General features: G+C 40.8%; 1 protein-coding gene across 6 annotated transcripts in view; it reads right to left on the bottom strand.

Moving 5' to 3' along the window:
- Nucleotides 1–2641: 2641 nt before the first annotated feature.
- TCL1A (TCL1 family AKT coactivator A) overlaps nt 2642–13304 on the bottom strand; it is a 44890-nt gene continuing 34227 nt past the window's right edge. For 2 of the 6 annotated variants that reach the window (XM_085640057.1, XM_085640056.1), the window contains 2 exons: nt 13082–13273; nt 2642–2785 (listed from right to left, as the gene is read on the bottom strand). In XM_085640057.1, coding sequence (XP_085496183.1) covers nt 2726–2785; nt 13082–13273 — 252 coding nt within the window. In that variant the 3' untranslated portion in view covers nt 2642–2725. Of the gene's footprint in view, nt 2786–12831; nt 12886–13060; nt 13274–13304 lie in introns of those variants that run through there. The other 4 variants (XM_085640054.1, XM_085640055.1, XM_085640058.1 and 1 more) reach the window with 3 other exon arrangements.

Genomic DNA, 13304 nt, shown 5'->3' with positions numbered 1-13304 from the left:
ATTTAATGTAAGGCAGTGAAAATAAATGTGGTCCAATAACATGTTTAGAGCAACTTTACTAATAAAAGAACATACATTCAATACTTTACAACATAACAAACATGAGTAAAACACTTTGTACTGCCTCACTGGTTGTTGCATGTAATTACTTTTATATGGGGAAACACCTCTTAATAGTCGTAATGTCTCTTCAGTGTGGTTTACCATACAGCACATATTTTACCTCTTACATCCCAATTTTTGGGGGGGAAACAATGGTATAAACTATATATGCAAAGTGCAATATGCTTCCCACACTCAACAATAGTGATAAATAGCAAACTATACTGTTCGTATGCGGTTGCCAGTGGGTAGTGTTTCTTTTTTTGAAAATTCTTTTTAGCTATATAAACGTACATTTATCACGTTTCACATCAATGGCTGCAACATATACGCAGCGGGGTAGACCAGCCAGTGGGTAGTGTTTCTATAGGAAATGCCTTTTCTGTGTTGCTAATAAATTCAACACTGTTTGATAAAGCTGAACAAAACTTACCAAAAAGTGCTACTATACTAGTTTGCGCATGGATTAGTCAAGCAAGAGACGAAAAAGGGGGATGGAGGTGGTCCTAAAACGGGTTTTCCCCATTTATTTTTCCATAGGAAATTTAGATGCAACTACAGCTACAGCCACAACCGCTGTACAGATGTTCACCAAATTTCGCACAAAGCTAGATCTTGGTCCAGAAAGAGTGTTTTATTTTGGCCTAAATCCAGTCAGTAGTTTTAGAGCAATTAAGGTTAAAAAAAAAAAATTGTACAGAAAAAAAAAAAATATATATATATATATATATATATATATATATATATCTATATCCAAAAACCACCTTCTTCAGTCGAAGTAGATCAGGAGACACAGCGGGGCTTGTGAAGACCATTTATTTAAACAGGCATGACGCGTTTCGGTATTACACCTTTCTCAAATGCCTTTCGTTTTAAAAGTGCCTCTGGTGCTGACAGTTCCTGAGTGAGTCTGTTATATAGCCCCAATGCCTAAAGTTGTATGGAGCACACCTGAGTCACGTTATACGGAATCACTCGAGCAATGCATTGTTATGAGACTACAATACCCAGAATGCAGTTTGTCCATCGTGCTGGTGAGTGGTTCCGTTTAGCCGGTATTTTCTTTGCGTTCTGAAGTAGGAAACTGACTTAAAACGTGACCAGGTAGGATCTGTGGCGCTGTGCTGGGCAAGAACAGTCTTTACATTATATATATATATATAAGGGGTATCAATGGCCTAGGTGGTGGAGTCCCATCCCAGAGGAACCCCTGCCTTGGGCCAAACAAAAATGTGTCTCCCCCCACCCCCCCATTTTGCCCAAAATTTGCAGAGAATCCATGGCAATTTTCTTTTCACAAAAAAAAAAGTGCAGACTTGCGCGCCTTTCCTATAAATACTTATTGAGGTGTGCCAGTGCCCGGAGAGCTTCACGGATGGCATTTAAAAGGAGGGGGCATGTGACCCTCCCTGAGCCTAAAAAGGCCCCTGGACCCCCCATCCCCCCCCCCCCCCCCAGGGCCTGGACCCAGCCCTGGTCGTATGGCCATACCCCACGCTGCACACAGCCAAAGGCAGAGCACCGTGTGGAGTTGGCTGCCTGTGGAATTTGGAAGCAGGGCCTGTCCGTGTCCTAAGGTAACTTTGCACTGTTAATTACCCCCCATATTATATCACTCATGACATTTTTTTTATATCATTGATGTCACAGCAACATTTACAATGAAATTATAGATGAGAATACTGTGCATGGCTGGGGCGAGAGTTATAGTTACCTTGGGGCACAAGATATAGTTACTTGAGATAACTATAACTGGTGAATTTCTGGTGGTTTGTAGAGTTTAAAATGTTAAGTTGATATTGACATTTCACCTAACTATGTTACTTTAGCCATTGATTTTTCAATGAATCTATATGTGAGGGTCAAATACTTAATGTTAATATTTACTTACCGAGGTGTAATGTCTCCTGTGATACAGTGACTCTTGACCTTGTACCCTCGAAGTAGTAGGGGCATGTTAGCTCAAATTCTTAAAGACCATTTATAAATATAGCCCAGTTCTGCAGGAAGCCCCTGAAATACCATAAATGGATACCTATGGAAAACTGCACTAGAGCAATTTCACCCCAACGACAAATATATACATGATCGTGTAACAAAAGACATAAGGCAGGAGTTTATCTGGCAACTGGCTTAAAAAAAAAAAAGAGGAGAATCTTACTTGCTGCCTCAGGATATCTAGGAAACTTGAATTCATTGATAAATATCTTTTGAGGCTGAATCTGGAATGCACTTTTCCTAGTCCAGATCACTTCTTAAGGTCCATTTATTTCAAACCCAAAAACCTCCACAGTGATGTGGCAATTGGTGGAAAACCACCCCAAACAGTCCATTCCACTGAAAGATCTAGAAAGTGTTTTCACTCACTCACACAAAATGAAGTATTCTTTGAAAGGATAGGGAAAATATGCATCATTTGGTCCCTTAAAGAAGTATTTGGTACCAGAGTAAATAACACAATTTGTTCTCAAAAATGTCCTTCTGCAAAGGGATTGCAATGATGTGGTGTTTTTGGAAGAAAAAAAGGCAAGGCCAGTAATAAGGGAAAATAATTTATTACATAAAAAAATAAATAAATCTGCCCACAGTCCATCTTTCATCAAAAATAAAGAAATACAGGGTTTTAATCTTTATTTTCTTTCCTCTTTTCTTTCATCCATGAAGGTGTTCTGAAAAACTTCACCTGTGAAATAAGAATGAAAAAAAAAACTAAACAATTTAATTATAAAATTCAAGCAGGTTTTTTCCAAAGTACAAATATTTTAATGTGCTATCCATAATTCAGTCCAACTTAAAGTAGTGACTACTGAACTATAAACCCTACAGCCCTTCAGACTACTGAGGAATCGCTCACTATGAGAGGCAACCAGAGCACTTTGCACAGTACCGGCTAACAGCAGCAGGGTACCTGAACGCAGAAGTTCCAGTCTCCACCAAGGCCCTACCCCAACATGATATCGGTCTTCCTTTTTTCCTATCTACATCATGTTTACTAATATCCACATCCAAAATGATGGGTCATCTGAAGAAAGAAAAGATTATGAAGAATGACTTTGATAAATTATTTGTACATCCAAACTCGGTTCATTGTGAGAAAAGTATAAAGCATTTGCTATGGCAACAAGACAACCCTACTTGAGGGTGTCCGCTAAATCTGTTGCTGAGCACACCTTATCTGAACTAGCCATCTCCTTTGGGTTGCAGGTGAAAAAAGTACTATTAATCCACTAAAATGTTACTCTGTCCCTTGTACCAGGAGCATGGACACCATCTACGGTAGGAGCCATGCTGATTTTACAGCAACCCAGAATACACATCTTAGAAGCATATTTGCCAAGTGTAAGGTTAACATGTAGGGTGTAGAGCCTTGCGATTTTATATAGGAGTTTGAGTGATATGAAGGCTCTCCAAACATTCAGACTGTGGTAGACCATTTCAAGGGATCAAGAGAAGGGTTTGAAAAGGTTGAAACAACAGAAGTCATCCAAACTGCAGTTATCCTGCTAGAAGTTGAGGTTTCCAATGGATGAACACTGGCATAAAACCGGAATTACATACAAATTGGTAAGACATGGAGGAATAAATGAACCACTTTTTGTATTATCTATGCAAAGATGCTCCATCCAATCGATTTTTGGTTGTTGTAAATCTTTACTGTTCAACATTTGGTTCAACCTCTTGGGGGTGACCAGTCATCCTGGGATACTAATCAGCATACAATTAGATGTCTATTGTAACCTCAGTACAAAATAAAGTCAGGAAAATTGAAACAAATAATGCCCCATTGTCTGATATAAGCGAAGGGCAGATAATACAATAAGACAACTTACTATAAGGCTTCGTGTCAAATGTCGGGACTCTGAGTGGCTGATTTTAGCAAACAAATCTACCACCACTAATAGGCGAAGAAAACCCAGAGTTTTGGGCAAGCTGACAACAAAAGAGAGAGTTGTACCTCCACACCACAAATATTTGAGCAGCATGGCCCTAGAAATCAGGGTTAATGTGTAGGCTTTTACAGTAACAGGACTGCTTGGCAGCCATTTTGTGCATCAGGCAGGAGCATCGGTTTAGGGTCCCCTGCCTCTCTGCACTCACCCACATTTTCTCTCTTCCCCTCTTTATAATGGACTGGCCTGGTTGCAGCAAAGATATCATACCTGCAGCTTGCACTCTACTGACAGCAGCCTGTTGCAGGAGTGCTTAAAGGGGTCCCTGGGTCTTATACTTGGGTGTTCCTAATTCTGATGCAGTAGCTCAGCAATAGTCACCAGATCACAAAATATCATCTGCAACTGGGGAGGGTGTCCCACTGACTCCTGGTTTGCCTACCCTTGGAACCTTCCTTCTTCTAATTACTTGCAGTATGGTGTACTGTGGTTGTTCTTTGTAGGCACAATGAAGGAAAAATCCAGTGTCCTCTTTAATCAAGATACAATGGACAAATTCACCACGTCCAACAGCACTGTTCATATCTCACCTGTGGACCACAGCCCAGCTTCTACGGTCTCGGATGCAGCACCATCGGTTAACTTCAAGGCTATGGCCTCTAGCCACGGTGTGCTAGAGTTGAAAACTGGCAAATTGGGGATGGACATGGCTTGCTGAATTAGGTAGGACCTTTGTTATATGTCTAAGCTAAAAGATATGGGTAAGAAGCCACTGTCATTCACCTAGCAGGTACTTCCAAGACTCTTATGGCTAGGGAGGGAGGGCACAGTACAACACTCTTTAATTGGTAGGCATCCCAGAGGGCTCAGAGAACAGTAAACCAGAAAAATTGCTAGAACGTGGATCCTATCAAGGGCGTTTGAATAATCCTTATCCTTGTGCTTTGTAGTTGAGAAAGTGCACCACTCTTAAAGTAGCAGGCACCTCCCTGGGCTCTGCAGCAGCAGATATTAGCACAGATTCTGAACTACAAGGTCAGCGACACAAAGGTTACCCCTACCCGGAGTTCAGTTATGATAGAGTTGGTTTATGTTTTGAATTCCCAGATTACACCAGGATGCTACTACAACACCGAATAAAATTGAGGGTGCCAAGCAAATGTGTGTCTTTTCCCCAAATGGGTAATGGCAGGGCCGGCTCTAGGGCGGTGCGATTGGTGCCACCGCACCGGGTGCTGGCTTCCAGGGGGCACAGTGTTTTCAAGTTTATTTTAAAGCACCTGCTGCTCCCGCGCTCGTTTCCTCCAGCAATTTCCTGGCAACAAAAATATGTCAGGATAAATCCTGTGATTAATGTTCTTCCTGAAGAGAGATCGGAGTTTTGTTTAATTGGGGTTTTGACCCACTATAAAAGTAGTGCAGAGGGTTAATATGCCTGTTGCAGAAAACAAGTACAGAGCAGATTACAAGTGCATAGAATAGGTCAGTGGGTTACTCGTTTTAAAAGAGACATCATTTTGTTACTTGCAGTGTATAGGTTAAAATCCTAATATAGGATTTGAATTTATAAATTACAAGAAACAAAAGGAGGCCTCTTTTAAAAGCAGGAACCCATTGACCTATTTACATTCTATGCACTTTGTAATTGTACTGAACTATTAATTTTGATCAAAGAACTGCATGCACCCTGCAAAGTATGGATTTGAGCAAAGATTAGGGTTGCAAAAAGGATTAATGTAGGCAGACATCTATTCTCATTATTAAAGAGAACCCCCAAATATGGTGTTCCTTTTTAAATTCTGAGTTTGTGCTTCTCCAGACCAAGCACTATTAAGCCTACCAGTATGGATGACATGTGGCACCTACACCTTGTAGACCTCTGTATTATATAACATTTCCTATACGCTGAGTTACACACGTATGATTAATTGTCTTTGTGTAATGTGTGTGTGATGCAAAGTGCTCTGACACCCTACACTGGTATGAGTGGCGCTATATATGTATCTGAGAGACAGTGGTTATGGAGACATGGGCACTGTTAAAGGGTGGCGCTCAGGGAAATTGGTGGTGGAGTTGGTCATTGGGAGGCGCCAACAAACATTGTTGCACCGGGCACCGCCAGTTCTAAAGCCGGCCCTGGGTAACGGTTAAAATGAACTCCACCTCAAATTTCTTTGAGATTGCTGAATTTGTGTGGAACTGGATTGCTGAACAGAAGGAACAAAGCCATCATCTTCTCGTCTTCTCCAGAATCAAAGTCATGCTCCAAAACCCAAACACGCCAGAGTCCAGTCCAAGGAAAAGAAGCTGAAAAACAGGAGGTGCCACCATTTGGACTTGCAGAGTCTTGGTCCCAAGGAGAACACCTACACCAAACCAGCTATGACCTCTTTTAAAAGGAGCACACTTGAAAGCAGCTAAAGGTCACTCATGTAACATCCTATTACCACAAGAAGTGCACTTCCTGGGTGTCCCAGCGTAACTTTGATGGTAGGTATGGGTTTGCAATTTTCCTCCTGTGCTGGATTTACAAAAGGAGTGCAAGGTGGGCCCATCCTCCTCAAGGAAAACCACCCCTTCAATGTTTACCAGACCTGGTGAGAACAGGACTGCGCGTAAATGAGGAAAACATGCTGTAATGTCCAAGCCCAACGCTAGTTGGTGGGGGAAGGGGGCAGAACATGTGCACATACAGCCATACAGGACACGAGCATTTATTTTTCGCTCACCTCTCGATTCCTCTCTTTTATCCTCAATATGCATGAGTGCAAAAGGACGCTCCGTGATTACTCAAAGGAGAGCTAATATACTCACCTAATTGAATAAGAGTTAATTATTTAATTGAACAAGGGTTGATTGCTTCCTTTCGTATTCATTTAACCTGTGGTCTTTGTGTTGAACTAATTAAGTAGTTTGTTCCTAGATAGCATTCCAGTGCATTATTCCGCTTAACATTTCATTGATGTCTTCCAACACACTAATAAAAATTACTGCTCGCTTGGCCCCTGGCCACTGGGAAACGAAAATGAATCAATGTTGCCGTATGGAAAAACACTTCTGCTTCGATGTCATATCATCAAACTCAGGACTGAAAGTGCCAAATACATCAGATCAGTTACATCTGTGGAAAATTCAAAGCGGAAAGGGAGTTTATTTTGGGGAATGAAAACCCCAAAAGTAGTCCTATTTTTGGGAACTCCGAACACACTTTAGGACAATGTTCTCAGTTGCACAAAGGCTTTTTGCCTAGTGAGAAAATGTCGCACGATATTAGAGTGGGAGGTCTTCAAATGAAAAAGAAAAAAAAATTGAAAGAGGAAAATCTCGCAGCTATACTGAGGCAGGGGTAAGGTCCTGGATGCATTTATTCAGAGTTCCAAGTTATTTTTTTTTTGCTTGTGCTGTGCAAAATCTCTGGTCTCCTTACATACTGTGTGATGTAACACGTCTCAAGGAAAGGGGGCAAGGGTTTGTACATATGTTATAACAGTTAGGTTGAAACACTAATGTTAGTGAGACAACCATTCAATTCATTAATATTCCTTCAAACAGAGTTAACAAGGTTGTATCATAGATAATGAAACAGAATTGATGTTTTGTACAACACTGTCCAAGGACCATGACTTTCATACTCATTGTATACAAGTGTGCCATTACGGTCAATTTAGTATTACTGTGTGGTCAAGACATGCACTATGAGTACTTCAGACTTTTAAAATACATTATATTTATCCTATAATACTTAAAATACAATTATACACCGCATTCTCCTACTATTGAATGATTGTGATCACTTATATAAAGCACACAGCAAGTAAACTATGCCTGCTGCTGTAAGAATCCCACCAGCAGCCACATTTGAGACATTTAGGAACGTGTTTTTGGTGCTCTATTTAAAACGTACGATGTTGACCTGGATACTGGTGTGAAGTGACAGACCGTTTCAGAGTTTTGGGTCCAAACCTCAAAAGGCATTTCTGACCTGTGGTACAAAGAGTCTGTGGAACACCCATCTTAAGGCAAATACAGGGGGATGGGCTGGGATTGCGTATGTGATAAGGTAATCTTTGCTTGGATATATTCATGCATTAAAAGTTATGAATTAGGATTCTTTAACAATATTATTTGTTTTAAAACTCAATAGCTATGTAGGTAGAAGGCTTTACCAAATCTTCACATCACCTTTAAGGATTAACATTCTTAATGTAATTCTGTTGGCAATCAGTAGACAAGCAAAATCTTGAATTTGGAAGAAAATATGATATCCTTGTTTCAAGTCAAGTGACGTTTTGTTTTGAAGTTTTGGAAGCAGATATGTTGTGGGATTAAATGAATCATGGTGGCAATGGGCTTTATAAAAGAGCAATGCATCACTGCACTGAACACATTGATGAGGATAAATTTGGTCGAATTGCAATCTTATGCGACAAGCACAATCAGTTGAATTTGACAAGTGTTTAAACTTAGCTCCCACTTTAATAGCTATGTAGTTTGTAAACTTTAGTGCTCATAACCAACCATATGTACAATGCCGAGTAGTGTTGTGATTCAGACATGATCCATATGTGTACACACTAAAATGATACACGAGGAATTTAAACATTTATTTTTATCTTTTTCCTCAGCTAATAGGTGTTTTGCTCGTCAAAGCACAAATTTTCAAGCCACAAATGTAACCAAATATTTATCTCACTGTAATGATGAAGCAGATAAGCCATTTGGGGACAGAGAGAGACTCGTTGTGCGCCCTATGTCATAAGTCTGGTTTGAAGCACCTGTGTGCATGTGGCCCTCCAAGTGTGTCTTATGTTTTGGTGACCGGCTGACTAGCCGCCTCTCGAAGAGAGGACACCTAGTAACCATGCTAAAGGTGTTGGTCATCAGACAGAAGGAAGCAACATGTCTGGCCGGTCCCAGAGGGGAATAGAAAACAATTCGAACAGTAATAATGGTGGACTGTTTAAATGCTCTGGAGCAGTGGCCAGCGTTGTGGCACCAAACTAGGTAGTAACCATCCCATGATATCTCTTTTGATAAGAAAAATTGGCTAGGAGAGATGTGCAGAGTCGTACCTTTCTATCCCGCAAACACGCTCCTGCATACGTAGTTAACAGCAACACTCACAAGACTATATATGGCTAAACCAAGCTGGAGGATACAAGATGTCCCTGAATTTGATAAACTTACCCTATCACAAGAGGCTATGAAGACTGCGGAGATTAAGCCACATCCAAGTAACAACCATCTTGGGGGCAGTAGGCAGGTGAATCAATGTCCAGAATTACATCCTGGATGGTAGTGCAAGGAATAACTTAAGCCATTTCTTGTTTAGGTGTCCGCAATGGATTTTGGCAGGCTACAATCATCATGGATTGGCAATAGAGTGAGGACACTAGTATTGTTTGCAGCTTTGGTCCGTCACAGAGGTAACCTCACCATCTTGTTTACATGGACTCAATTCATAGCTAGGGAAACACAGCACCTAATACGATATGAAATTAGGCTACGTCTGCTAGGCTCTTCGGACCTTACAACTATGTATTTTTGAACCTTTATGTTTCATACTCCACTTAGTGGTAGTTTTTATACTGAAAACAGAGAAGACTAAGTTTTTGATTGGTTAACTGAAGGATGATACATTGAATTAAATAGTGATTTCATGAAATAGGTTGCAAGTTTAAGCAAGCTAATTTATTGTGTGATTATGTAACATAAATCATAGAACCTTTGATTTGGAATTATTGCTAAACCATAATTTCATGTGATGCACATACCGATTTCCAAATAAATGCAGATTTTTGTTTTACTAGTACTTAAATAAAATGCAGGGGGGGGGGGGAAGATGTCAGATAGCCTCAGCCTAAACCAGCAAATCTGGACAAAAGTTAGCACTGTACCGGACAATTACGGTGGCCAGTAAGTCTTGGGTTGAAAACCAACCAAATTCCTAACATAGGACGCAGCAATGCAGGCTAAGAAACAAGAGCCATGCACACTTACGGAATATCAGAACTACATACATTAACTAGAAAAAAACGACAAATGGAGTAGTCCGAGCTGGAAAACAAACGAGGGAATAGGAGCAGTGAAAGTGGTGTAGCATAATGCCCCATCAAACAAATGGGGTAGCCATAGAGCTCACTAAAAAATAAAAATGGAGAAAAGCATGTCATTCCAAAAGTGGAACAACCAAAATATTCAACAACCAAGAGTCGTCTATGTTGTGTTGCACTGTATTACGCTCTTCCCATTAGCGTGTCCCTCCTAGGCTCCCGTCCCCCTCCTCGCGCTGGCATTGTTATGACATCAGCTAGCATTCTAGAATGCCAACTGATAATTCCACCGTTGACAGTTATTCTCGCCCTGACCTTCAGCTGACGCGAACCCTCCGGTCATGCAGGTGTGTTGTTTATGAATTCCACTACTCAAACTTGTGTAAGGAGCCTTCTTAACAGTCTAGTAAGACCCCTACATTATGGTTATGCCTTAACCCATTTTACTCAGGGTCTTCTTGGAACGGTTTACAGCACATCTGTGCAGCTGTCAAGATAATGGTCTCTTTATTCAAATATGAGCTTTGACATATCGCTAAATATTCAAGAGGAGTGCATTTTGTGAGTTTCCAAGGTAACCGCTCCACACTCATGGCCTCTCACAGGATCATAGACTGACATAATCCATATGCCATTTACCGGGATGAGGAGTTATATTCCTTGTCGTCTTTGTTACCAATGGGTTCTCGACACACATGCATTTTGTGACACTGGTAATCCCACGGAGGCTACTGCCGATTTGCGAACTTTTTCATTTTTTTTATTGAGGTGATCCTCTTGATTGATGGCAACTTATTCACAGCAGGTACTAAGATGCATGACCACGTCTACATTGATAGAACGAGCGCACACATTTAGACGTATTAGCACTCCGCTATATGTTATTCACCATAATCTGTATACTCACAGTTTTTTTTAAAAACTGTGCATCGGATTGCGGAACCACTTGAAAATTGTTTAAATATTTGGTTTCAAAAGTTGAGATTCTTGCTCACTTATCTACTTTTTCACGTATCCCCCATGCGCCCACACACACACACTTAGGTACGGTTTGTTGGCTTTTATCCAAACATCTGATGAACTGCTTAGAGGTCTAATGATCCGGTTTAGATCTATTGTATTGCTTATAACATCATTTTGCCTTCCCTATGGTGCATTAATCTTCTAAACAAGTATGATCATTTATATTGCATCCTGTGTATACAGCACGCACCTATAAACACAATGGGTGATACTGGTGTGTGGAAACTCACCTTAATTCAATTGTTGTTGCTTTCACCGTAAGACCTATGTGTTCAAGCTGGAGTGACTCGTGTATATTTTATGCTCTCCATGCCACTGGAATCAAGCTATCCTGGCTGAAGAGGGGTGAAACCCCGAAACCGGTCCTAGGATGCTTGGTTCCAGTCCAGGGAGGACCTGGCTTGGCAGTTCGGGCTGGACTGTTCCCATGAGGCACAGGTGCAAGACTGATTTGCAGATGGCTGGGTTCAAACTGGAATGGCATGGTGAGCAAAAAAACAATGGATTTAGGCCCAGATCTCTGTACTGGGGTGAGTGTACGACATTGTTCTGCATTCGGTCCATCAACCATTGTTTTTGCATATATTTTTTCTAACCCCGACAGTCATTGGTTATTACTTTGTGATGAAACACATGTTGGCTGTCTTGAAAACGAGTGAAAAAACATTGCCAATAAAGAAGAATCGATTTTGACTTGGACTACTTTCTGGTGATTTCTGAAGGAGTGCTCGCGATTGCAGTTGAACCTGGGGGACTTTCACTTGTTTACTTGAGGAGCATTTGAAGTGGCTGCTCCTTCCCTTTGCTGAACACCTTATCAAGGACATTAAAGACTCTTGGACACTTACTTTAATTTGGGCGGGAGTGTGCTGACATTACTCTAGCCACTCAACTGTACAAAATAAATGGTAGCAGTCAACTCTATAAAACAGCACAGAACAAAGTGGAGGACGAGAAACGGAATCTAGTTAGAGAAGGTGCAACAAATGTTAAGGAAAAATTGAAATGAACATGAGGCAGGTTTCCATATGATAGCTACATCATAGAGACCGCCTACAAAGATCCAAGTGTCCACATTGTCAAAAACCACAGAATGATCCACGGGATAGAGACCACCAGAATTACAGACCCGTATAATCCTCATATACTCCTAGTAGCCCAATTCCTATGTCATACTTAGGCCCTTAACCAGAGAAGAAAGTATCTAACAGCCTTTACCTAGCATTTTACCACAATCTCGTAGTTGGAAAATAACTGTTTTCATCAAATATATGAAAAGGCGTGGCAAATTAATAGTAGAATTACAGTTAATGTTGTCTGTTTAGGCCACCAATTTTTCGCTTGAAGCTTTTATGTCATATTTACTTTTTGGGTTCAGGTTGTACATTATACACTGGGAAATGGAAAACTTATCTGGAAAAAAAAAGACCACAATCAGAAACTAGAGGATACTACAATAGGACAATCATGCTAGAGAGGGCTAGTTTCAAAACACTGCTTATTTTGGAGCGGGGGGCGAGGGTGCTGGCCAAATTGTTTCCGGTTTGAAAGTTGGGGTTTGATAATGTGCGTTTCTGGGAAGACCATGATCACTCTGGTAGACGTGAGACACCCAGATGTGTGATGGAAAGAGAGGGCAACCAGTTTAGCAATTGACTAACATATGTACTACACTCTCCACTATAAACATTTCATAGCACTTAGTTGATTATACTGCACAATACTTATAATTCTCTACACTATACTGAACTACTCTGTACTTACTAGAACTCAAAATTGTCTGTTGCCCTCAAGATCAAAATGTCCACTCCTTCAGTCTACAAAAAGAAATACATATATAGTACACATGTAATATCCACACTGCAAAAACGAATTCACTTGTGTACCAGAAATTAGTCATGAAATGAACATTGTTTTTCAATTCTGACATTTCATAAATTGCATGTTTGTGATTAATATTGCCACATAGTAACATTTTCCAAAATTCATTACATTTCCAAGAGCCCCTTTTACCCTCTGGTAGGACACAGTATCCCAAAAACGGCTCGTCACTGAGCGGTACCTCCCATCAGGGTACCGCTGGTACATCACATCCAACGTAATTCCCTGAAGTGGAGGCACCGCCAGCCTTCCTGGCTGCAGAGCTGCTGCAGTGCCTTCGTTCGTCTGGGTGCAGAAGTGAGCAACCACCGCCCCTTGCTCATCCTATAAAAAACAAAAATATTCAGGTTTAAAT

Source organism: Triturus cristatus, chromosome 12 (genome assembly GCF_964204655.1).
Source record: "Triturus cristatus chromosome 12, aTriCri1.1, whole genome shotgun sequence".
Taxonomy (NCBI): Eukaryota; Metazoa; Chordata; class Amphibia; order Caudata; family Salamandridae; genus Triturus; species Triturus cristatus.
Note: the sequence above shows the minus strand (reverse complement) of the source record. Positions and strands in the feature narration are given on the sequence as shown.